Source organism: Colossoma macropomum, unplaced genomic scaffold, assembly GCF_904425465.1.
Source record: "Colossoma macropomum unplaced genomic scaffold, Colossoma_macropomum, whole genome shotgun sequence".
Classification (NCBI taxonomy): Eukaryota; Metazoa; Chordata; class Actinopteri; order Characiformes; family Serrasalmidae; genus Colossoma; species Colossoma macropomum.
In genome coordinates, this window is record NW_023494800.1 from 7,625,047 (window position 1) to 7,650,643 (window position 25,597).

Genomic DNA, 25,597 nt, shown 5'->3' on the forward strand with positions numbered 1-25,597 from the left:
AGAGTCCAGACCTCAGCCCCACTGAATGTGTTTGGGACATTTTGGATTCTTGTGCGAAGCAGAAAAAGCAACCAACTTCTAAAACTGAACTTTAGAGGTGTGGAAAAATATCTCTGCAGATTTCTTTCAAAAGCAGTAATAGAGGTAAAGAGTGGACACACTAAGTACTGAAAAAACTAGTATTATATTTCGTTGCGGAAGCTTCTTCTAAATATAGGTTTTCTGCTTTTTCCTGCACTGTGAAACATTGGGCTTAGTTACCAAGCTGCCTTAAATTTTTGTGTTATCTGAACTTCAAATAATAAGAAGGGCAGAAACTATCGCTTCTTGTCCTGTTAACTTACTATTTGAAATTCCATTAACTCAAAATTTGAAGGCAGTCCATTAACTAACCTTTAAAGTTACAACTCCAAATTCCTTTTACAGTGTAACACTGAAAAAATAACAGCGATTTGAAAGGAAATTATATAGATGACGGGTGGTCTTTGACTGATGCACGGCACTGTAAATGAACTGAAAGACCAAACTGAAAGACAGATCATTTATGTGGACACCCTGTACAATTCAAGTATATCATCGCTGTCCAAAGAAAACCATGTATCTCCATTTTTGTAGATTTTTATTTTTTCTACACACCAGCCGCCCTTTATGGTACGTGAAAATTTTATGATTGGACAAATAGAAATGCTCTAAAATCACTAGGAATAAAACCTCTTTACATTAATGTACATATAAAGATCAAAGTGTTTTTGCCGTCTCCTGTAAACTTACTATTTTGTATATACTTGTTTTTCTTTGGACAGCGATGATATTCAATGCATCACTTTTTTCAGTGTGTCGTTCTCCACTGCAGCCACCAGAGGGCACTGACACATTACACACTCCAGCTTTTAGCAGCAATCAGACAACAATGCCTGGTGTTTCTCTGGGCAAAACCACCAGCATTCAAATTTGTGACCTTCAGTTATCCACATCCTTGTAATCAAGCCCAGTTTTAAAATTATAATATGTGTTTATAATAAACTGCCCTTATATTTGTCCTCAATATCCCACAGTTGTGTTATATGTTTTATAACATCTACACTCTCACAAAAAAATGAAAGTTAATTCATGTTGAAGTGGTTAAAAAGCCTGTAAATAATGAAAAGGCCAAGCAAAGTGATCTTTTTTCCTTGGATAAAATCTGAATCCACATAAATAATAATGCTTCAGCTTGATTTTAACTTTCTAATGAATTAGATTTACCTTAAATGTTTTAATAGTCAGTAATCATAAAATAGAGAGACTAAAGATGTCAGGTGTTTAGCTTTAATGATTTAAGGATATGCATCTTTCTAGTTTACGCCAAAGATTTTTTGGAGATTTACCTACTGGTAAGAGTTGATTTGTGAGAAATCAGTTCTAAAATATTGGGAACCACCTGCAACTTTTCTCCATGTCAACACAGCACTTGTTGGTATAATCTTTTTGAGGGTTTAATATTTGGAATCAATCAAAAAATGAGCGAAGTACCTTTAGTCAGACACTTGGAATAAAAACAAACTATTTCTAGCCGATTGGTAAGTGGAGTCACCAAAACACTGAACACTCAGACGAAGATTCCATGTCACGTTTAAGTATCATCATGTTTGTTCTTGATTCGTCCCTGGATTTTCAGTGGCCGAAGTGGATCACAGGTCAGTTGAGAATAAACAATTTAACTTTAGCTGCGTTAAATAACATATATTTGAAATCACTTGATCTTAAATAGCTAAATGGCCTCTTGAGGTTGATTATGCCTGCTGTTAGTGAGTAATGCCCCATCAAGAGGCAGACATGAATCAAAGCACTTCTGTGTTCCTAATCAGAAACACAGCATGAGTCAAAGCTCAGCAGAGCTGCACAAACCTGGACTCAACTTCAACAGAGTTTCAGGGTTGAAGCATTGCAGGATTGATCCACCAGAGGGATTAAACACCATCGATAACATTCTCTAACAAACACCATAACTCTTGAACAAACACCATCATCCACCAACTAGCAACAACATTCACCAACCAGCACTATCATTCCACCTCAAACACCAACATTCTCTAATAAACACCATCATTCTCCTGTAAATACCATCGTTCACCAAAAACACCATGTCTGTTGACAAATATCCATCAACAATTACATGAACATACAGCACTCATCAACAAACGTCATCATTCTCCAACAAATACCAGTATTCACCAACACTTACGTCCACAAACAACATTCACCAACAATCAATAATGTTCTACAGCAGACACCGACGTTCTCCAACACCATATTCTCCCCAAACATCAAACATTCTCCAACAGTATCATTCACTAAGACTTCACTCTCCACAAAATACCAATGACATCATTCTCAAACACCATCATTCTCCAAAAAAGTTACCATTCTATATCAATTACAAATATCCACCAACAATTACCAGCATTCTCCGATAATAGTACCGAACAAACATCATTCTCCAACAAATACCAGTATTCAACAACACCAACATTCACCAACAAACACTACCATTGTCCATGAAACACCAACCAATTTACTAACAAGCAACTTCATTGTCCAGCAAACATTATCATTTTCCAAAAATACCAACATTCTCCAACACCACTATGCAGCAAACACCAATGTTCTCCAACAAACACCACCACTCACCAGCACATACCAATGTTCTCCAACAAACACCATCACCCACCAGCAAACACCAATGTTCTCCAACAAACACCATCACACACCAGCAAACACCAATGTTCTCCAACAAACACCACTACACACCAGCAAACACCAATGATCTTCAACAAACACAAGCAAACAACAATGTTCTCAAACAAACACCACCACACACCAGCAAGCAGCAATGATCTCCAACAACACCATCATACACCAGCAAACACCAATGATCTCCAACAACACCATCATACACCAGCAAACACCAATGATCTCCAACAAACACCACCACACACCAGCAAACACCAATGTCCTCAACTAAACACCATCACACACCAGCATACACCAATGTTCTCCACTAAACACCATCATACACCAGCAAACACCAATGTTCTCCACTAAACACCATCATACACCAGCAAACACCAATGTCCTCCACTAAACACCATCATACACCAGCAAACACCAATGTTCTCCACTAAACACCATCATACCCCACCAAACATTATCATTCTCTAACAAACACCAGCACAAGTTTTGGATTTGCTGATATGATTGACAGTTATCCATCATACATTATTTAATATTAAGAAGCCATTTAGCTCTGATGATCAAGTGATGTCCAATGTAACAAACCCTTCCTGTTATTGAGATGAGGTCACTTGACCCATGATGGGCTTCCGTTCAATATAATCTAACCACACTAGGTCATGTTTGGTCAGGTCTGTAGTATAGTCACTTAGATACCCTCACACTTAGTGTCCATGCATTCATTTCACTCTGTGGAAGTTAAAATATCACATATACGTCTTTCTGTATTTCACACATTCACATGCATTATTCCTGTATGTTGTTACAGTGTGTATTTACACAATTACACATCACAAATGACCAAAAAACCCCTCATGTCTTTTTACAGCGCTGTCTAAACCGGCAGGTCAGGAAAAGAAAAAACAATGCGAAGACTAACAAAACAGTTGCAACAAGCAGAATCAGAGAAGTGCAGATTCTAGTAAAGAGAGCAGTTTATTTTAATGTAGTTTAATTTTTACTATTTGTATTTGCAACATATATTTTACTATTTTGATGATAGTTTGCGGATATTTGCATTTTATTTATGACTTTTGGCACAAAATCAATCCCTATGTGTTGCTATGAGCCCATGCTTATGCTTTAGCTTTTCTCAGGAATAGATAAGGCTTCTCAATCAGCACAGTCAGAGCAAAGCCCAGCACTATGGTCAGCACCACGTGGCCCAGGAACAGGTACAGCTAGAAAGAGAGGGAGAGAGAGAGAGAAAGAGAGGATGTAGAGAAAGTGATTCTTAAACAAAGAGTTTGAAAATTATTCTACAGTGTTCAAGCAAAAAGTGCTTAAAAAACACCTGTTAGACTATTCAGGCCAAGTCACACTGAAGTGCAGTGATGTAAACCTGTTATATATCTCTTTATTGTTGTTACAGACACCCTATACTCAGTGACTCCATGTTTGTTCGTTATGTGGCTCCAATAATAGGGCTGAACAATACATTGTTTGCTATCATAATATTGGCCTTTGCACTACTAATATCACCAGGGGTGCAAATCTGGGCTCACAAGTGGGAGGGACCAACGTCAAGAGGCTAAAGCTTTTATTACAATTATCCTTTTGATAATTCAGGCTTTATAGTAAATATTAAAAACAGAAACAAATAATATTATTAAAAGGAATAATATTATCATATATGTTCAGTATAGAGATTCTATCATATAGAGGCTTTGTTTTCTATTACAATGGCATTTTTTCTTTCCACTGTGTCACTAAAATTCTTAGTCTGATCTTCATGTTGCTATACATATTTTAACAAAAAACATACTTTAAATATAATGATTATTACAAAGAAAAGGAATGACTGTTATCAAGAGTTATAGCATTAGTCAACAAATGATCATAGTAGAGTGAATTAGTGTTTGAAACTACTTCAGAGCAGATTAGCACTTCTTAATGAAATGATTTATTTTGGGTTTAATTGTAGTTTTAAATTGAAACTGTCAGCTAAATAATAAATAATATTTGACAGCTCTTTTGTAACTCAGATACGTACTTTTTTTGACAGCCATAAATCCCCCTTCCCTTCCCCAGTTTAACCCTTTAACCAATCACTTTTGTTTTTATTGTGTGCTGGGGGATTCTGACCAATCACAGTTCCAGAATTGTGTTTCTGTGGATGTTTTGGTGATAGGTTTTTCTTGTAATCCATCCAAAAGTAAAAGTCTGATGTCGACTGAATGAAGAATGAAGGGTTTCTGGCGTGATGGGTCAGTCCTGAGTGATTTCCTGAGAGTTCATTGGTCAGTTTCACACAAAATGTGGACAGACGCATGAATCTACCAATTACAAAAGGGAAAGGCAAATGACGTGTATCTCAGCCCCTCTTCATAGCTTTATAACACTGGATGTGAGTAAAGTTCGGTCTCGTGATAAGATGGAATGGAAAGGGCGACTCTACAGATTCAGGAAATATTTGATCTGTATTTCTGAGCTGTATTATTACAAAGATAGAGAAACGTATATAGAAACATCGAATTTGACGCGCAGATGCGTTCACGGACCCCAGAGGGTCAAATATACTTAAAACATCTTACATGTATCATTATGCGAAGAATAGCATAAGACTACTTGACTGTTTGACTTGACTTCTAAAAAACTATTTGTTGACATTTTTACTCATGTAAAAGGAATTGTATCTTATTCTGTTGGCAGATAATTTAAACAAAAATGCTATTTCTTTCAGTGAGTCTGTGTTTGTTTGCTTACTCACAAAGTTAAGGTCAGTGTAGTGTATTGGAGTCTCCTGCTTGCCGTTGTAGAGTAAAATGAGAATAGGGTGGATCAGGTAACAGGCAAAGCTGATGTTGGACAGAGGAATCCACACTCTGAGAGACAAAAGCTTATTCACAAACCCTGCAGAGACAAAGAGAGAAAGAGAGATAGATAAGTGGACAAAGGCTGGTATCCCAGTTCTAGTAAATCACAGTGTGTGTTTGAATTCAATGTCATTTACTTAATCTTACAGTATGAAATGTAGTTGTGTTATAAGTGAAGTTTCATGCCTTAAACCCCTCCTTCCTCCAGTCAAACACCCTATAAACTCACATCCTCACCTTCCCTTCCTGTGACGAAGTGTTCGCAATCCCCACCACCATCCCATCTCCTCCCAGTTCCCCAGTCCTGCATCAGTCCTACTACAGCTATGAGGGGGTCTGGCTACAGGCAGAAGCCGTCCAGAACTCCAGCCCAAGTTCTCAGAGTTCTTCCCCTCCCTCAATCAGTCTCCCCTCATACTACCACCACCACGTTGAAGGCATGGTCTGAACTCATAAACTGGACATTTGAGCTTTACAAGATTTAAGATTCAAGATTCAGCTCCCAGATAAATAAAGTACTTTGAACCTCCAATGTGTGTTTACTGGCTGGTGGCTTCTGTTTAATCTAGAAGGCCAGGCCCTCACTTGATGAACAGAGGTAGAACTGAGGAACAGTGAGGAGAAGAGGAGGTGGTGGGCTGTGAAAACTTTGTCACAGGAAACAGTAACTAGAGATGATAATTTATAAGACGTTAGATTGGGAGGCGGCAAAGCTTCAGGCATCGTCCTCCTCCTGAACTTATTTCATTTTACAAATGAGGACTGTGAAAGACCACTAAAAATCCAGACATTTGGGCTTTAAAAGCTCCTTGTTTTTTGATCTTTTATAACCCACCACCTGGTTGTCATTGTTTTTCTATGGGTCTTCTTTTACTTTTTGGGTCTTCTTTACTGTAAAGCCTTTTCTATCAGTCCTTTAACTCACCTAACCACTGCTCTTCTCATTATTTCTTCTCTCCTTTTTCACCTTCAACTACTCCCACAGCCAAATCATTCCCCCACTCTTTTCTCATACCTCCGTAGCCCTCCTCACAGGCCAGGATGATCCAGACCACAGCCAGAGCCCACAGAGAGCGATGGAGCCCCTGATAGACTGCATGGGCGAGTGAGGGCTGGGCCGGGACGTCCCGCAGCACATAGGCCAGGCCCACGAGCAGGGCCATGACGGACAGAGAGACAAACCATCCAGCAGCAGCCTGCCACTGAAAATGAAAAACAGCAGAGTGAGCAGAATGTATATATCTGTAAAGTGGCCATATAAAGATTATTGAGTTCATCTCTGTAACTCTGACAGCTTTGAGATAACATATCAAAGCAAATTTGTAGATTAACATATTGCATATAGACATATTTAATATCTTATGAAAGCTGAGAATATCAGGTTTTCATCTGTAGTTGATGTTCAATAATTCATTACATTCAATAGTCAACATAGAATTATGCCATCTGTGATTTCCTCTCACTTCGCCCCATCACAGCACTTCCACTGTCTGTGCAACAGACCACTTCTACCTTTAAAGTGCAACAAAACATCAGAAGCTATATCGCCCCCTACACTTCCCGTAGCGCACTGCGATCTGTCAGAATGATTTTTCACAATTTCTGCATAGTTCAGTCGTTAAGGTGGAAACAAAGTCTTTCAGAGTGGTTTGATGTGAAATGGGTCATTGTAGAGAAATGCACACACATGGACTTCTTTACAGTGGTGGTGATAGAAACCAGGGGCTGTAAAGCCATTTTATTTCCTGTCTAAAATGACCAGTGATAGCCAGAAGCTGAAAGTTTGCTTGGTTTTTGTCTGTTTTTTTTTGTACTTCATTTAATGGAATAAATATATACTTTTGCTAGACTTGTCTGACTCTTTAAGTGTGCAGGCAATAAATACCCTCGTACTCTTATTTAAATCCAGATTTTTTTGCTTTACACACCTGTAGTAATCAACTTTTTATGGAGCGCAACAATAATCTTTGTTAAAAATGATCAGCAAACAAATGACTTTTACGTTTCTATATGTAATGTTGATAACTGTAAAATATTTAGTGGTAAATTAGAAAAAAAAAAAAAAGTTTTTGGTTCTACTTTGCCTTCATGTCTTCCATGTACCTCTCCATTATGAATGCATTTTTAAAAATATGCTTTAGGTCAAAACCTCTTTGTAACACCACCATAAAACAAAGTCTCAGGCATCATCCAACATATTCGTAACCATTTCCTGTCACAGCTTTCAGTGAGGTAGCTTTCAGAGGCATTTTACGTTTTCAGACATCTGGTTCCTATCACCACCACTGTGTAAATAATTCTGACTCATATGTTTCTCTAGAATGGGGCAGTTCACATTAAACCACTCTGAATGGCTTTGTTTACATCTTAACAATTTAATTACGGAGAAATCTTGTTTTTAAGTAAACAGTGTGATGAAAATGACGGCTTAGCAACGGCACGAATGACTAACGTTGCAGCCCTAGAAGCACAATTAGGGACATGAACTATGGATTCTCTGCAAAGACATCAGCGCAAAATAAATAAAAACAGACATGTTTTCAGGCATTTACGGTCATGATCCATAACTTTTTCTTCCGTATGCACTCTTTCTGAAACGACATCAGGATAGCTAGTCTCTTTTTTGGCTCCTGAAAACCCAGATGAGAGCTTTAAAATGCAAATTCATTAAATAAAAATCATTTTTTACATGTTTTTTTAGTTTAATATTATCTCTTTCAGAACAAAGACACTGAATGTAACACTGACCAGCAGTTCATTTTGCACTTGGCCCCAAGTCTTTACCTGCTGCTTTAACAGTGCTTCTTTCTTGGTCGCCATATAAAGTCCTGCAAGGATGCCAAGCAGATACGGCCCATATCTGGTGTAGGGTTTGTTGTAGTAATATTGAAAATAGCTCTCATATGCTCTGAGAAAGACAAATAACAGATAGCTAGACACATGCAGACATTATGAGACATAGAGTCATTCAGTTAGATGATAATTGATGTCATGACATTGACCAGATTGAATAGGACACGGTACCCGGTATTTTATTTTTTCTATGAAAACACTTCTGTGATCTGCTGTGCTTGACTTGATAGCAAAGCATTTCTCAGAAATGTACAAGGCAAACCCAGGTTAGGCTAAATCACATTGCTTGGAAATAGCACTGCACCCACTTCTAGGGTGTCCAGACAGATAATTTTATCTATTTTTATACAATTGCTTAATTTTTGGCATACATCTACATGGCTAAAAGTATGTGGACACCCCTTCTAATTACTGGATTCAGTTATTACAGAAACACCCACTGCTAACAGCTATAAAATCAAGCAATCAGCCACGCAATCTCTACAGATAGGCAGTAGTAGTATAGGTAGGACCGAAGAGCTTAGTGACTTTCAGTGTGGTGCTGTCATAGGATGCCACCTTTCCAACAAGTTAGCTCATCAAATTTCTGCCCTTGTAAAGTGCACTGCTGTTGCAAGAGATCACTATCGAACTTGTGATGACAAAGTTGCACCATTTGGGAGCTCCACCATCTGGCAGCGTGATGGACAAATCTGGGTTTGGCTGATGCAGGAGAATCCTAGTGCATAGTGCCACCTGTAAAGTTTGGTGGAGGTGGAATAATGCTCTGGGGCTGTTTTGTTTGAATTGTGGGCTCCAACATTGTGGTAACAATTTAGGAAAGGCTCCTTCCTGTTACAGCCAGATAACACCTTCACACACAAAGTAAAGTCTATAAAGAAATCTGCTGAGCTGAGTTGATGTGCCTGCACATAGCCCTGACCTCAACCCCCTCAAATACCTTTAGGATGAACTAAAGCAAGCCAGGCCTTTTCACTCAACATCAGTGCCTGACCTCAAAAATGCCCTTCTGACTGAACAAAAGTGAATCTAAGCAGCCACATTCCAACATCTTGTGGAAAGCCTTCCCAGAAGAGTGGAAGCTCTTATAGCAGCAAAAAGGGCAGCAACTTCATATTAATGCCCAACATTTTGGATTAAGATGTTTGACAAGCACATTTTTGTGTCCACAAACTTTTGGCCATGTAGTCATATCTTTTTAATAGCTTCCTAGATTATTCCTAAATCTACACAAAGCTCTGTTCGGATCTTTATTGTTCTGATACATCCATTTGTGTTTATTCAATTAATCATCCAAATATTTTCTAGATTACTTGATTAATAATATAATTGATACCTCCCTTTACTCAACAAGAGAACAAAAGTAAAATGCTAATAACCAGTAAAAGTTTGTGAGGCGTTTGTTCATACAGTGTAGTAGGTTGATGTACAGGCAGGTGCAGAAATGCAGTGATCAGAGCACCAGCCAAGCTTGACATGACCAACAGAATGATCGCCACAGCAACCAGCACATATTTATTCCTGAAATATAAAGATGGAATAATATGTCACACTATTTATAATAAGTAAAGAATACAGAGGATTTTCCGTAACGCATACACACACGTTATCATTCTTGCCTAAAATGTGTTTTATAGTCTATTTAACTGACCAGTTTAGCTTTAAAAAACCTGTCTGGAGAACAAATGAACTGTACTTACAGTCTATAGAGAAAAATGAGCAGAGGTGTTGTTGCATAGAACTGGAAGTCAATGGAGAGGTACCAGGTCCAAGGAGCACACTTGAATAAAACAGAGAAAGATGTTTATTTATTGTGAATGGATGACGAAAGCAAACCTTTTATTTTACTAGGTTACAAGATTACAATTAAATAAATAGGTTTTGGTTATAAAAGGCAAAAAATATTAGATTTTTTGCTTTTTATAACCAAAACTTATTTATTTATTTATTTATTTATTTTATTTACTGATTGATATAAGCGGTTTAGATGCTCTGTGTGTGTGTGTGTGTGTGTGATTGATTGATTGATTGATTGATTTTCAATTAAATGCTTACTGTCCAGCTTCGTTTCCTAAAACTTTTGCACAGTGCTGCATATATACAGAGGTGATTTTTATACTATCACTAATTATAATGTATCATGTCTGGATTCATTCAGAGTCGTACTATATCGGTGATGGTGAAGAGGTTGTTGACGAGCAGCAGGTTGGACCACCAGTACTTCTTGCAGTTCAGGATTTCATCCTCAGCCATGAACCAGAAAACTCCTCTGTGGAGCAGCGAGAAGAGTGCGATGATCAGACACACGATGAAGAGGTGCAGCGGCTGGATCCTGAACACACACAAGCACACATTTGTAAGTTTCTATCCAGAAACTGATGCAGGATGCAGAACTGTGTTCTCTGTAACTAATGTTCACTTAGAAAATCAACATGTATTTTGACCAATATATGGCCAAACATTTGCACATATATGCACACTACACTGGGGAGCTAAGTGGCTAACAGACTAGACCAGCTTCGACCACAAGATTGGACCTGGTACCAGAGCCGGTTTATGAGGAGCCCGGCCACTTCCTATTTCCCCCGTTATATCAAAAACATGACTGCTAAACGCCAGAGGGCGCCCGCGAGTGAGTCCTCAATGAGTGGGGATGAATGGACCTTCGTGAGGCGCTGTTTTAAACTTCTATAACTCGAGTTCGAAAGTGCTCAAAAATATAAGAGCGGTGTTAAAATGTTTTATGCTGTTCGGTGTTCTTTTATATTAAAAATGTTTAAGCATTTATAAACTGATTTTGCTCAAATGCTCCATCTTAACCCTTTTATTTTGGACTCTTTCGGGAGCGCCCTCTGGCGTTTGAGAAACCCGGAAGACATTACAGAGTAATTTGCAGCTATTTTAGGCAAAAATGATAACATGTATTCATATGCTTTGAGAACCAGAAAGAAAAATACTGGGTAGCTAACTGGCTAACAATTAGCAGGCCAAACCAATTAAATTCAATAGACTTCCAATCCAGAGGCAACTACAGAACTGGCTGTCATACAGAAACTTTAGCGAACCAAAGGGGCTAGGAAAGCATTTAACTGTCATACATGATCTGCCGTAAGCTACCGATTTCTCCAGAGATGGTATAATCAAGATTTATAAAAATGAATCACTGAACAATTTGGCTACCCTACAGCTGTGTGACAGCCACTGCACTAGTTGCCTCTGGGTTGCACTGAAGCTCCCCCTTGTGGTCTAAGCTGGTATAGCATGCTAATTGTTATCTAGTCACCAGCTCCCTGGTAATTGTTTTCCCTTCTGGTCCACAAAGGCTAAAAGGGTGGCAAAAACAGCTGACCCTGCAGGGTAAAGCTGTTGTAACATGCCTAGTGTCAGCCAATTTATTTTTTCATACTGTAGTGTGAGGGGGAAACATTTTTTCAAGGTTCTTGATGAGTGCAATAGTAGAATTGATGCTAGAAATATTTTTTGCTGTTTTTAAATAAAGTGGAACTTAGGCCCAATCCCATTTCTTCTTTTTACCCCTACCCCTTGTTTTCGAGTGTCACCCTAACCCCTTGGAACTGAGTTACAAGGGGTAGTGGTTAAAAAATTGCCCTACGAAATGGGACAACCCTCAAAAAAAATGCTATGCAGATCTAACACTTCGCCCCTACCCCTCTATCTCAACTAAAATTGGGACACCCTTACCCTAGACGTGAATGCACAAAACAGAGGGCTAAGGGCTAAGTGGTAGGGGCAAGGGGTGAAATGGGATTGGGCCTTAGACTCAGAAACACACCTTTTTTTCACAGTTTTTTCATCTTACCCTTCAGGGCCTCTGTATGGTTTGGCTCTGGTTTAAAACTGTTTAACATCTGGTATGGTTTAAAACTTTGTGTGCTGCTAATGAAATTTCCTGCTATGACTGGGGGGCATATACTGTATATGTACATCAAATATGACAGGAAGTGATTTAATATGCTGGACCTTTTGAACCTCTTAAAGAGGTAGTGGGCGACCAGACGGAGGCTGAGTATGTTTTCTGACCTCTGGATGGAGGTAAGAAGAGACTTAGCACTCAGAAGACCACTGACAAAAACAAACAAACAAACAAACAAACAAACATGTTAGGAAAATCAGTTCACACTTTAAGAGCAGAAGACAAATTGAATTCTGGGATTTTCGGTGCTCTTGTATGTCTTACCCAAGCAAAAGGAAAGTGTCCACAGCCAGGTAGACTGGCCCACTGAAGGCGAACACATAGAGAGGACTGTTCTGGACAGCATGTCTCCAGCGCTTATCGTTATCTGTACACGTAAACAGTTCTTTTACACACAGACGGCCGCGAGTGCGCACTGCAAACTAATCATCAGTTTACACTGTAAACCTGCACCTGAGCTTACACAAATATTAACGCAAAGAGTCACACTGTCCCTCTTTCTAAATGTAATTAGCGCATCATACAATAAATAACTTAAACAAATTGTTAAACAAAGTAATCTGTGTGGCTGTTTTCCAAAAATCACTTTGACAAATGGATCTTACTGTAAGAAGGGAACCGCATGGTACTGTATGGCTGTGTTTTTTTAGTGAGGTTTTTTTTTTTATTTTAAATATTTGTTTCTCTGTCTATACCATTTTTCATATTCCATTTTTTTCCATTTTTATTCCTTTGCCTTTTTTGTCACTTGATTCTCATTTATTCTTTCTTCCTTTCTTCTTTAATAAAGTTTGGATAAAAAAAACCCTAATTTACACAATTTTCACCTACCTCAGATCAATTGGCTCATAATCAATGAGCCAAGACTGAGACTATGACATACTGTTCATTATCGTACATGTTTGTAGATGACAGTGTGTCAGATACCACATAAGTAAGTCTATTAGAGATAACTCCACAACTCGACATAGCAAGTGTGTGATGATTTAGGCCTGCAGTTTGCATAATGCTAATTGGTGGGGCATAAGCTTCTATTATCTGTTAGCTACATTAGCCTCATAGCCTCAAGTCAATTTGACTTTTTGTTGAAGTATTCCTTTCATTTCTTTACTACTCCACTTCATTTATCACTTTCATCGTTCTTAGCTGACCGAGGCTGCTCCAGGCGCTGAGCTGGACGGTGTGTCCACAGATTATCCACAGTAAGCTGAGGATGCGGATCCCGTTCAGAGAGGAGTAACTGTGTCCAACACTTGCAGTGTTAAAAACATCAACACTGCTGACCTGCACTGAAAAACACCGCAGGCACTGCAGCACACGACCTGAGAGAGAGAGAGAGAGAGAGCATTATTTTATGTTATTATACAGCGGTCCCAAGAAGTATATGTGTGTGTCATTGTCCATTTTATCAGCTCCACTTACTATATAGGTGCACTTTGTAGTTCTACAGTTACAGACTGTAGTCCATCTGTTTCTCTGCATACTTTGTTAGCCCCCTTTTACCCTGTTCTTCAGTGGTCAGGACCCCCATGGACCCTCACAGAGCAGGTACTATTTGGGTGGTGGATCATTCTCAGCACTGCAGTAACACTGAACTAACTAGTGTGTGTTGTGCTGGTCTGAGTGGATCAGATACAGCAGTGCTGTGTGTGTGTGTGTGTGTGTGTGTGTACTTGCTCATTGTGTTGTCCTCCTGCTCTCTCTCATCGTTGCTGTCCCGCGCTGCTGTAGTGTCCCGGAGTGAAATGCATTCTTTGCTGTGATTGGGTGAGCCATTGGCCAGCAGCGTTCCATATTGGTTGTTTTTTGAGAGGAGGGCGGAGTCAACCCCTGGCCTGACCTCTCTCCGCCTCCTCCACCTGAACACCACCACGTAGATGGATGCAACGAGAGGCACAGCCATCATCAGGACACACACACATCTGAGAGAGAAACACACAGAGGCTGCGTTAATAGTGATGATTTGGCATGAAATCAGATGTACACAGTGCCCCCCCGACTTATTTGGTGTCTGAAGTGCGCTTCTTTAGTTTTGCTATGAGGCTAATGTAGCTAACAAGTAATGGAAGGTTATATATCATGCAGTCTGAGTGCCTAAAGCATCACACACTCAAACTGTCTTCAGCTGTTAAATAGACTTGCCTATGCAGTTCCTGAAACTGTATGACCCTGTTATCTATAAAAATGGGCAAAAGTATAGACATAATTCAGGCTTTAGGGTATGTGATGTACTGTTCTCCATTTTTACAGATATTGGTGTGTCATACAGCGTCAGAAACAACACAAGCAAGTTTATTTGAAATTACTTAAAGCGGAGCACGTTAGGTCATTTAATCGGGCATCGTTTCTCCTCTCACACTGCACGGTAAAGGACGGCCGAAGAAGTATAGAAATTGTGAACCACAGCCCCTACAGACAGCTCTGTCTACAGACAATATCCAGTAAAGCTGTGTTCAAAACAACACGCTGCGCCCCCGAGTCCTGAGCAACAACACTGGATGAATCTCAGATGGCTCCCTGCTCCCTACATAGTGCACACATATTAAATTGCCCCTACATCTATACAGTGCATCATATGTCTAATAAATAGCCTTCTGAGATTCAGCCATGTGTGCACAATTCCAGACTGGACAAAAAGTGCACTATTTTGGTGTAGAAGCCAGAACTTCACTACATAGGAAGTAGGCGGCCGTTTGAGATTAAGCCATTGACAAACTGCTACAACAGCTTTGCTAATTTGTGCCACACTGTGCACTGAAGCTAAAGAACAGGTGGTCTACAGACAGGCAGCTCCATGAGGATAAAAAAATCACCATATTTATTTATACCTTGCAATTCAACTCGGCATATACGGACTTGGTGCTGCAAATGTTGTCTTTTTTGCCTCCATGTAGGAGCAGTGATTATGATTGTGTGTGGTTTTGGGTGCGACTTGGAGGAATCAGTTCGTGAGGCTGCTCAGACTGTGAGCGACCAAAATTCCTGATGTCAGAAATCCATTCGATCACCTGACCGCTCAATCGGAGCTCGTCTGGTCAGTTAATCGGGCATCATTTCTCTCACACTGCACGGCAAACGATGGTCGAAGAAGCCAAAATTCAGCACAATCACCAAGGCTTTAAAATGGGCTAAAATCACGCAGCGTTTGCCTGGCTTTAGTTCTTGGCAATGAGTAAAAGCCAGTCTGAGACTTGCTCAGTCTCTCCCCTTTTTTGTCTTCCTTGCTTCCTCCGACAACATCTTTCGGTCTCTTCTCAGCCTCTGCTGTGATGTCCGTGCTGGGAATACAGAGCTGCCTTCTTCTTATAGCTAACTGAAGAGCCATAGTTGTTGATGTGTGACGCTGTGCCGTAAAGTCTTACACAGTTCTCGCGAGAGGTCTCGTGCCCGCTTCTCCAAAGTTACATAGTGCTATAGCACGCATTCCGGGCCTGAAGTGGCAATGACAGAGACGACATCATCCCTATTACAAGTCAGTGAACCACCAACTCAAAATGGTTTGAGGCATGTGTAATTTCAGTATGCAGTGTGCCTTGTAGCTTGTAGTGCAAAACTAAGAACTATTATTTGGGAGACGGGGGGGAAAATCATGTATATTTAATTTTTCACCAAACTATCACTTTAAAAAGTCTCCCAGATCTTGAATGGAACGTGTTTCTCGTGCAGAAATCTTGTGTAAAAAATCTTGTTGAGCTGCATTGAACTAAGACACCATGGTCAAATGAATTAATTAGTCTGAAGACACGGATTACTGTGTGTATGTGTGAGTACTTACAGGCAGATTACAGCAGACAGGTCGGGTGTGATGTTGTTGCTGATACACTGAGTCATAAAGATGCCCAGTGTGGGGTCAGATATTAACAGAGCTGGCACAGGAGGAATGAGAGAGGAGTGACCCTGTTCAAAAGCCTCTGTGCACACACACACACACACACACACACACACACACACACACACAGATATTATTTATTTTATTTCCAAAACGGCCATTAAGTAACCCTCATCAACTAAATACAATATCAGTTTTCAGTATTTAGTGTGTCCACTCTCTGCCTTTATTACAGCCTCCACTGTTTTCAGGAGAGTCACTTTCAGAAATCTGCAGGGATATTTTTCCACACCTCCAAAGTTCAGTCTTAGAAGTTGGTTGCTTTTCTGCTTCTCATGATCCAAATAATCCCAAACACATTCAGTGGTGTTGAGGTCTGGGGTGGTCAGTCCATTGTACAGCTTCTTTGTTTGATGTGTCCGTCTCCTTTACTCAGTGAGGTTCTTCTTGACAGCTACACATCCTTTCAGACCCATAGCGCTGAGTCGTCTTCTCACAGTGGAAGGATGGACAGAAACACCTGTGGATGTTTTCAGATCTGAAGCAGCTTGATTTTTTCTTCTCTCTCAAAGATGAAAGCTTTAAGTGCTGTTTATCAGATGGTTGTTAGGCTGTTTTCTCTGCAACTTTTAATCATTTTTTGAACTCCAGTTTCGGAAACTCCGGTTTTTTCACTTATTTTGCTTTGACTTTTTCTTCATTTACGCGGAAATATACAGGGTGATTGAAAAAGATTCATCCGATTTCAAAGTGCCATATTTTTACAACCGTGAGGCGCCTAGGAACCAATCACATACCAATTGAAAGAGGGGGTCATAGAGTTTCCGATTGTCAGTATGGCAGTGAACCTCCAACAGCTCAGAGCATTAGTGTTGATGTTGTCCGTACAGCTGGAGGAGGTTCATATTGAGCACTTATACAATTACATAATAAACTTTATGCTCACTTAAACCATTTACAGTTCACGGCATTGTTCTGTAATGATTTACAAGTTAAATAAATCATTTTGAAATCAGATGAATCTTTTTGAATCACCCTGTACTTAATTTTCCATTTTGAATGGAAATTAAATAAATAAAGGGCGGTGTCTGACTTTTTGCACAGCACTGTAGATATACACACACATGTGTATATATATATATATGTGTGTGTGTGTGTGTGTGTGTGTGTGTGTGTGTGTGTGTGTGTACAAACCAGGAATTACACTAATTTTGATCATGATGGATTTCTTAATAGTTAATAAGCGTAATGTCTGTCTTTGTTACTGCATTTCATCCAGTCAGTCATGCTGTGATGAGGCGTCTAAACTGCACTATCAGGCAGAAGAGCTGTAGATGATTCTAAATTGACAGAGCAGATTGTACAGAAAATTAAAAAAATAATGTAAAATGCAACGTTTCTCACCATAGACAACAAGTGTCCTCACTTCCTCTTCAGCACATGAGTCCGGCACACAAATACCAACAAAATACTCCACTGCTTCCTGCATGACAACAACACAGAGAATCATTTAGAAACACATCGGTGCAGCTTCACAATACAGGACACAACACAAAATACATCTATAAGCATCATCTTCAAAGGAATAATTCATCAAATAATCATATTTAAACCTCTTATCCCAAATGTTTGTTGTCTGACGTTTGCTTCTTTAGTTATACACAGATTATAATCTTAGCTTATACCCCATCAATTAGCATTGTGTAAACTGCAGGCCTAACTTGCCTCCAACTGCGTTGAGTTCTTCAGAAATCTCTAATAGACTTGTTTGCGTGATTCCTGTGTGTTTATACCTGTTTGAGGAAGACTTGGCAGTACTGCCCTTTGAAGCCAGGGCCTTTGACAGACACGCACTCCTGCAAAGATCCAGCTCTGTTCACGTTGCCCCCCGATACATCACTGCCCAGCTTTCCGAAGGCATCGTACACTGCTCAGACACCAGCACAGAGATTTTATTCATTTTTTATTATTATTCATTGTAAAAACCATAGAGGACTTTCTCTGCTCCTTTCTTCATCAAACAACATAGCAGCCTAACTACAGTCACAGGATGTCTGCCAAACCTGTGAATGTATACTGCATACTCCGCATGCTCACATTTATGAAATAGAGAGTATCATTTAACTACTAACTACAATACAGTTATAAGTGTAACTGCCTAAAGTACACTTGAACCGTGGCTACATGTTAAGCCTTCCATCACAACTGACATAAACCTATCATTTAAAAAGGCTTAAGTGTCAGCTGTCACAAAGGCTGCTTTTGTTAACTTTAGTGTAAAATTAACAAAATGCCTGCAACTCATCATACATTTCTATAAATAAAAATCAAGCACAAGTTCATTCAACCACACAACATTTCACAGCTTTGCTCCAAATAGTATTTTAGTTATGAATTTTTTAAAATTTGCCTCAGCAAAGCATGGGTGATTCTGTATAATAGATCCCCTAACAACAAGAAATGAACGAATAAATTGCCTCTCAAAAAGATACAGATTTTTTGGAAATCCAGTGTTTTGCTCGTCACTGTTTAACTCATTTTTATATTGTGTTTATTCATTGAATGATTGTTTAAAAAAGGATTAACCCATCCAGTTACAGTAATCCAGAGTTACAGTACTGTAATCTGTTGCATCTGTAATTTTTCAAGAAAAGGTTTGAAATTGCATTAGGCCCTTTTGAGAAAAGGGTCAAAATCAACACAGTAATACTACATTAAACCTAAATTTTGTAAAAAATCTTTTTGAGAACTGAAATTTTAGTGACTGATATAAAAACAACAACCAGTGTGGTAACATAATAATGTGAAGTAAAACATTACTTTGCTTATATCAGTGAATATTTCATTCTGAAAGCAGTTAAACTCAATATTGAAGATGTGATTTAGAACCTGATGGGAAAAAACGTAAAAAATTCACAACTAAAAAATATTTAGAGAAATTTTGAATGGCTGCATGAATTAAACTGAAGTTTCTACTCAAACTTTTCCATGGAAATCCATTGTTAGTTCATGAGCTGGCAAGGAATATCTCTCACATCACGTGCTTTTGTCAACATTACGTTTAGTTGTTTCATTTCAACAAAAGGAAATAAATTTGGCTTTCCTCTCTGCTTTTTAGACATATTACCAAACAAAATTAATATTTAATTAATTGTAATTAATATTGAAATACAGTCTAAAATTATAAACAATAAACACCATTAACCTGATCTTTATCAATAAAGGTGTGGCACTGTGACTTACTCTGCACTGCGTATTCATCTGGTTTGTCTTTCTCTAACTCCATGAGGAAGGCTGCTGTGTCCTGCATGCATTTCAGCGTGATGTTGAAGGTTTGACCTGTGGAGCAGAAGAGGAGGCCAAAAACGAGGATTAATCCAGCCATCCGTTTCACTAGCGGCATTGTGACCGTTCTGGGTTTTTCTGAACGTTTTGGGATGTTGGGATGCCACATTTAAATAATTGGAAGAAGGGGACACATGACCAGGGACATGCTGATATGTTGTGGTCATGCTTTTTCAGCCTCTAAATCCAGCGTGCAAAATCAGGGCTTTCATGAACAAGCTTGCTGCAACATACAAGTCTGGCTACAACATGAGGGCGGGTACTGTACAGTGCATTAAACATGAGGGTAGAACAGCTACTTCTCTTTAGGTGGGACTCCCGGGGGTGTCAGCTTCATATAACCTTGTATCTACGATCATTGGCCATTTTATTGGAAACCGTGGTCTACCATGTACAGTATATGTGCTTTGCAGGCTTATGGTCACAGATTGTAGCCCATCTGCTTTCTGTTGCTGCAGATTGCTGCTGTTTATTAGCCTGACCATTAGCTGAAAGGGACCACCACAGAACTGCTGTTGATCTGATATTATTTGGGTAGTAGATCATTCTCAGCACAGCAGTGACAGTGACATGACGGGATAGTTGTGTGTGGTGCTGGTACGAGTGTATCAGGTACAGCGGCATTGCTGGGGTCTTTACATACTGTGTACACATATTGGCCACTTTATTGGAAACCCCTCCCTTTTATCTCCACTCTGCTGGTGTACAGTTACAGACTGTAGCCCATCTGTTCATGCACAGCTTGTGTTAGCCATGCTCTAGACTTTCATTAATGGTCAGTTTCTGACCACAGAGCTGCTCTTGGCTGGATATCTCTCTGGGTTATATGTGGTAGGTTTCTGATAAAATAGGCAATGAATATAGGTACAAGGATATTCACTGGACAGTGATGATAAAGCTAATCATGTTGTTTAAAAACAATGAACAGATCTGTAAACATGTAATTTAAAGACTGTGGACTACAACTCAGCCACATCTAGCGTATGAGACTGATTTTAAATGGTCATATGTGAGATTAGCCCGCAGCTACGGTGACTTATGTTTGCTTTCAATGCACAGCAAAGGTCATTCAGATGAATTGCATGGAAAAATATTAGCGTTAAGGAGAACATGGACGGAACTGTCACTACAGACAACGGTCAAGTGATAATACGTCAATGTTTGCGTACCCACAATACTGGTAATACTTCTTAAAGGAGAACCTGGGGAGAAAGAGAGAGAGAGAGAGAGAGAGACATAGGTGGCCTATGACTCACCCATGCTCAGTTCGCCCAGTTACATCATCGCTGTCACGAAGCACAAACCAATCATGATCCAGCATCGGCACAACTGAGCCTTCGGACAAGGTGTTGCCATAGTAACTACAGTCAGTGGCCAACAGACGTTTACAATATATTAGGACTGCACAATATGGGCGAAATTCCATATGCATCCAGTTATATAACAACATATCACAATTTCTATAGAACTGCTATAGAACAATATATTAAAAACAAACTGGTCAATCCATAACGTGACAGCCTTTGACTCAAACCACATCATTTGACTGCCTTGATTCACCAAAACACCTAAAAACATTTGTGATTGGTTAGAGGGCTCATTTGCATATGGCAGCATTCTGCAACATTAGCACTGTAAAGAGCCCATATTGTGATAACAATTAACCATTTGTTGTGCAGCCCTATAGTGTAGCTAATAAAACAAGAACAGGAAAATGAATAACTACATGCCAGCTGTAAAAACCTTACAGGTGGGCGATATAGCAAAAATGTAGCATCATGATTTATGACTCATGATACTTTGTTTTTTGCACCATGATATTTAGCTTTTCTGAGGTTTGTAAAGTTGTAATTAGAGCTGAAAGATTAATCGCTTTTACACCGAAATCGCAATTGGAAGAGTGCAATCTTCAAATCGGAAGAGCTGCAATTTTTATTAGAGTCTCATTAGAGTCTATCATCAACATCGCTGATATTTCGCAAGTTTTAAGTAGGAAAATTTAACCTAATAACATGAAGCTTGTGAACTGCTTTCAGATGAATTCAACTAATCAGAAGCAACCAAACATCCATGTGCTGGAAGTTACAACCACAAATTACTGCCAGATTATCGCAATGTGTTAAGCATTCAAGCTTCAGGCCAGAAAAAGTATCCTCTGGTCTTCGTAGCCAGAAAAAAAAAGCCAATATCTCTTTATTATAGAAAACAGTTGCAATTTAAATCGTAATCGAAAAATCAGAAAAATCATGATTAGATATTTTGCCAAAATCGTTCAGCCCTTGTTGGAATAAACAAAAAAAGAACCAGTGGTGCCAGCAGCATTTAAAAAATACTATGAAAAACTATAAACACAGTGATTTTTATTCAACATGTCCAACTACGCTGCACTAAATCCAATAAAACAATAACAATATGCTCTCTCTGTAATGAAACATGCAGCCAGTGTTCTTTAAGTACTGACGATAACCACTGTATGCTCAGAAAAAGGTATTGTGATGTAACTTATCACTACCCACACCATTGTACATTCGAGTTTAGACCGTTTTTATTTTCCGTATTGTTTATTGGCTGTTTTTTTCCTTTTTTCTTTTTTACACAAACATTGGACAAGTCTATTGAACAGCAGCAAGACATTCTAAGAAACAACCACCATAAAGGGCTTCTCCCATGCACAAATGCATCCTCACAAATGTTCATTTATCCAAAAATGAAAAACATAAAAAAGATTAAAAAAATAAAAAAATACACACAAACAAAAAACATACATCTAAAGTGTGTCTTCTGTGGAAAATTCAGAACAAATGAACATGAAGCGATGTAATAAAGTTTTTTTTAATCCTTAGTATTTCCTTAATACAATATTTCACGGCTCTGAAATGGTGAACAGTTTAACATTGAAAAACGGCTACGTCTATGAGCTGTGACTTTATTATTATTATTTTTTTTAAAGATTCCAGTTTCACATTTAAAGACATTCATTGTTTCAAAAAGGCAAGTCCAACTGAACTTGGCAAAACTTCGGCTGCAACTTCTGAGAATCAAACTGTGAGCGATTCAGTTGAACAAGCTGACTCAGTAGAACGATGTACTTGAACTTTACCGATGACTGGCAAATGCAGTGAGACATTGAGAGAGGGTGATGATGTTTAATGTTCTTCTGGCAATCAAGTGCTAGAAGTTCTTGACTATGCTAAAGACTATAAATACTTTAGTCCAATTTAGACCAATTTACCTCAAGGACTTGGAATGGAGAAAACCTACATTCTTACAAATAATGGTTCCTAAATGGTTCTTGGCTTTGAACAGTTCTAGAGAAAGTCTTTATATTACTTGGAGATTCTTTAAACTCTTCAAAAGTGGTCTTAACAATAACGCGTCTCACTCACGTATGCATTGAAAGGCTGAAGGAACCAAAAAGCGGTTCTTCTATAGCATCGCCCTGAAGAACGCTTTTTGGCACCCTTACTTTTAAGTGTATATTCAGGAGGGCATGTGTGTATTAGGGAGAAAGCACATCTACTACAACATACAATACGTATGGTATTTCATTATGCTCCCTGTCAGTAAAAGCAGAGCTGTTACCATGGCAACCTCAGTTTTGACAGTTTCTGATGAGCCGATAAAAACTAAGGAGCCAGACATTAATCTGGTGTGACAAAAAGTAAAGGCAAACAAACAGCATAGTGTTCAACGAAGGCCAAAGACACCGAACCATGAGCTGTAATGCAGCTATGAAGAATGTTTAGCTCTGAAAGAACACTAAAATGAACACTAAAACACCCCGACATCAAAAAAACATGTTTCTTATGGTCCATTGGCAGTGGCTGAAGCACTGAAACTGATAAAATAACAACTTTATCATCTGTAGTGTTATGTTCTAGGTATAAATATTCATTTAAAAGTGACATTTAGTTCATGGAACAAAAACAGACACGAGAAAATAAAGTGAACAACTCGAGCAGCGACTGTTTCTCAAGACACTGGTCCCGTCCGTTTTCAAAGAAACGGACTGATTGTCCTTCAAGAGCAAAAGGAAAAATAAAAAAATAATGACTAAAAAAGAGCATCTGGTTGAAAGGGAGTGAACATTTGAACATTCTGCACAATCAAGCAGCAGTTAAGGGACTTGAGCTTTGCCGATTACTCTGAACTGGAATTCAAACCCAAGACAAGTGGGGCCTGAACTGTGTTTAACACATTCTGCTCGATTCAGAACACAACAGACCGGTCTAGAAGAGCAAAAGAAAACAAAACAAATTCCCTATAAAAAGATCTATTCAACACCCATACAAACATCTATCATAAAGTGTACAAAATGTGTTCTCATAGATATTTAAATACACATAAATCCACTTTCAATATATTACATATCTTTAAACACACAAGTACTTCTTTGTGTGTGTGTACGATATTTATACATTTCTCATATATTTGTGTATTTATATATGCATATGTTTGTTTTATATGTGAGCATACAAAGAGGCCAGAGAGAGAGAAGGAATGGACAATGTAACCTCATCACAATGTCTCCATGATGACCTTATACTTATGTTTTTTCACATTTTCAAAAAAAACAGAAAGTAATCAAAAAAAATTCCGAACGTCCTTCTCACAGTTTTACTTTTCGGCTGCGCTCAATCTCTTGGACTTGATGAAGGCCATCCCGTGCGTCCGCATGTGTGTGTTCAAGGCCCCCTCAGTCTCGAAGGTTTTGGCGCACACTTTGCACTGCGTGTCCGGGATGCCGTGCGTGTCCTCCGGGGCCGGGTTGTTTTCCTGCTGGTCGCTATGGCGACTGAGCCCCGGTGGCTCCTTCAGCTTGTGCACGATGAAGAGGTGCCGGGCGAGGGAGTGGTGCGAGGTGTAGCAGAGGCCGCACTCGCGGCACTGGAAGGACGAGCCGTCGGTCTTGTGCTGTGGAATGTGCTCGTGAAAGCGCACCAAGTCCTCCGTGGTGAAGCTGCACACGGCGCATTTATGCGTTTTGAACACGTTCACCTTCAGTTTCTTCAGAGGCTGTGCGGATGAGTCCCTGCAGCGCTGGCTGGGAACCCCCGCGCCTCCGTCTTTCTCAGCACGCTCTTCTCCTTCTTCAGTGGCTTCGCCGTCGGAGTTGAGCTTGCGTTTCGGACTGCGTACCTACAAGAACACACATATGCAGAGCTTGTTGACTTATAAACCAGTTAACTGTGGCTACACATTATAATCCTTACTACTGTTCAAAAAATTCGAATCTTTTGCTCTGATGGGATCTTTCTGCCTTGTTCTTATGTTCATGCTTGTTCAGGCGTGTTCCCACCACAAGAAACTTTTGATGCACTCGGGAACTTTTAGACGCGTGTCCACTGGAGAAACCTGGGATTTTAGTTCCTGGTAACTAGTAACCTTCTGCATGCTGATTCAACATAACCATTGCACATTCTTTGTCTATGTCTAATTTACATTACAGTCACAGGCTATGGCTGTAATGATCACTATTTTTCTCAATTTTCTCTTTTTCTCTAAACTCTGTGGCGATTTTGAAAACAAATCAATCTCCAAACACTTTGTATCACTACATGAGCTGAATGTAAACCAAAGCGCGAGTCTGTGTGTCTCCTGTTATTAAGCAACGGACAGACAATTTTATCACCCATAGTGTTATGTTCTAGGTATAAATATTCATTTAAAAGTCACATTTAGTTAATGGAACAGAGACACAAGAAAATGAGGTGAACAATTTGAGCAGCCACTGTTTCTCAAGACACTGGTCCATGATAGTCCTTCAAGAGCAAAACGAAATATTTAGACAAATACAAAATAATAAAAATAATCTGGTTGAAAGAGAGTGAACAACTGAATATTCTGCACAATAAAGCATCAGTTATGGGACGAACAGACCAACAGACCAGTCTACGAGAAAAAATCAAACAAAAACAAAACAAAACAAAAAAAATCCCTATTGGAAAGATCTGTCCAACACCCATACAAACATCTATCATAAAGTGTACACAATGTGTTCTCATAGATACAGTACATCCGGAAAGTATTCACAGCGCTTCACTTTTT

At 39.2% G+C, this 25,597-nt stretch overlaps 2 protein-coding genes across 5 annotated transcripts in view; both read right to left on the bottom strand.

Annotated features, from left to right (window-relative positions):
• Positions 1 to 3,848: 3,848 nt before the first annotated feature.
• Positions 3,849 to 19,607, bottom strand: oacyl (O-acyltransferase like). Its single transcript, XM_036588852.1, has 15 exons — positions 19,448 to 19,607; positions 17,998 to 18,131; positions 17,609 to 17,687; positions 16,151 to 16,286; positions 14,053 to 14,297; positions 13,527 to 13,697; positions 12,640 to 12,742; positions 12,423 to 12,524; positions 10,608 to 10,773; positions 10,142 to 10,221; positions 9,852 to 9,962; positions 8,373 to 8,496; positions 6,604 to 6,790; positions 5,483 to 5,625; positions 3,849 to 3,953 (listed from the first exon to the last, which is right to left on the bottom strand). The coding sequence occupies exons 1-15, from the start codon at positions 19,605 to 19,607 to the stop codon at positions 3,849 to 3,851; spliced, it is 2,046 nt and encodes a 681-aa protein (XP_036444745.1).
• A 1,914-nt stretch (positions 19,608 to 21,521) lies between these two features.
• The window catches only part of znf532 (zinc finger protein 532), a 30,502-nt gene continuing 26,426 nt past the window's right edge, over positions 21,522 to 25,597 (bottom strand). For 3 of the 4 annotated variants that reach the window (XM_036588428.1, XM_036588426.1, XM_036588425.1), the window contains one exon: positions 24,167 to 24,688. In XM_036588428.1, the coding sequence (XP_036444321.1) occupies positions 24,167 to 24,688 (522 nt within the window). Of the gene's footprint in view, positions 24,689 to 25,597 lie in introns of all 4 variants that reach the window. The other variant, XM_036588427.1, reaches the window with a different exon arrangement.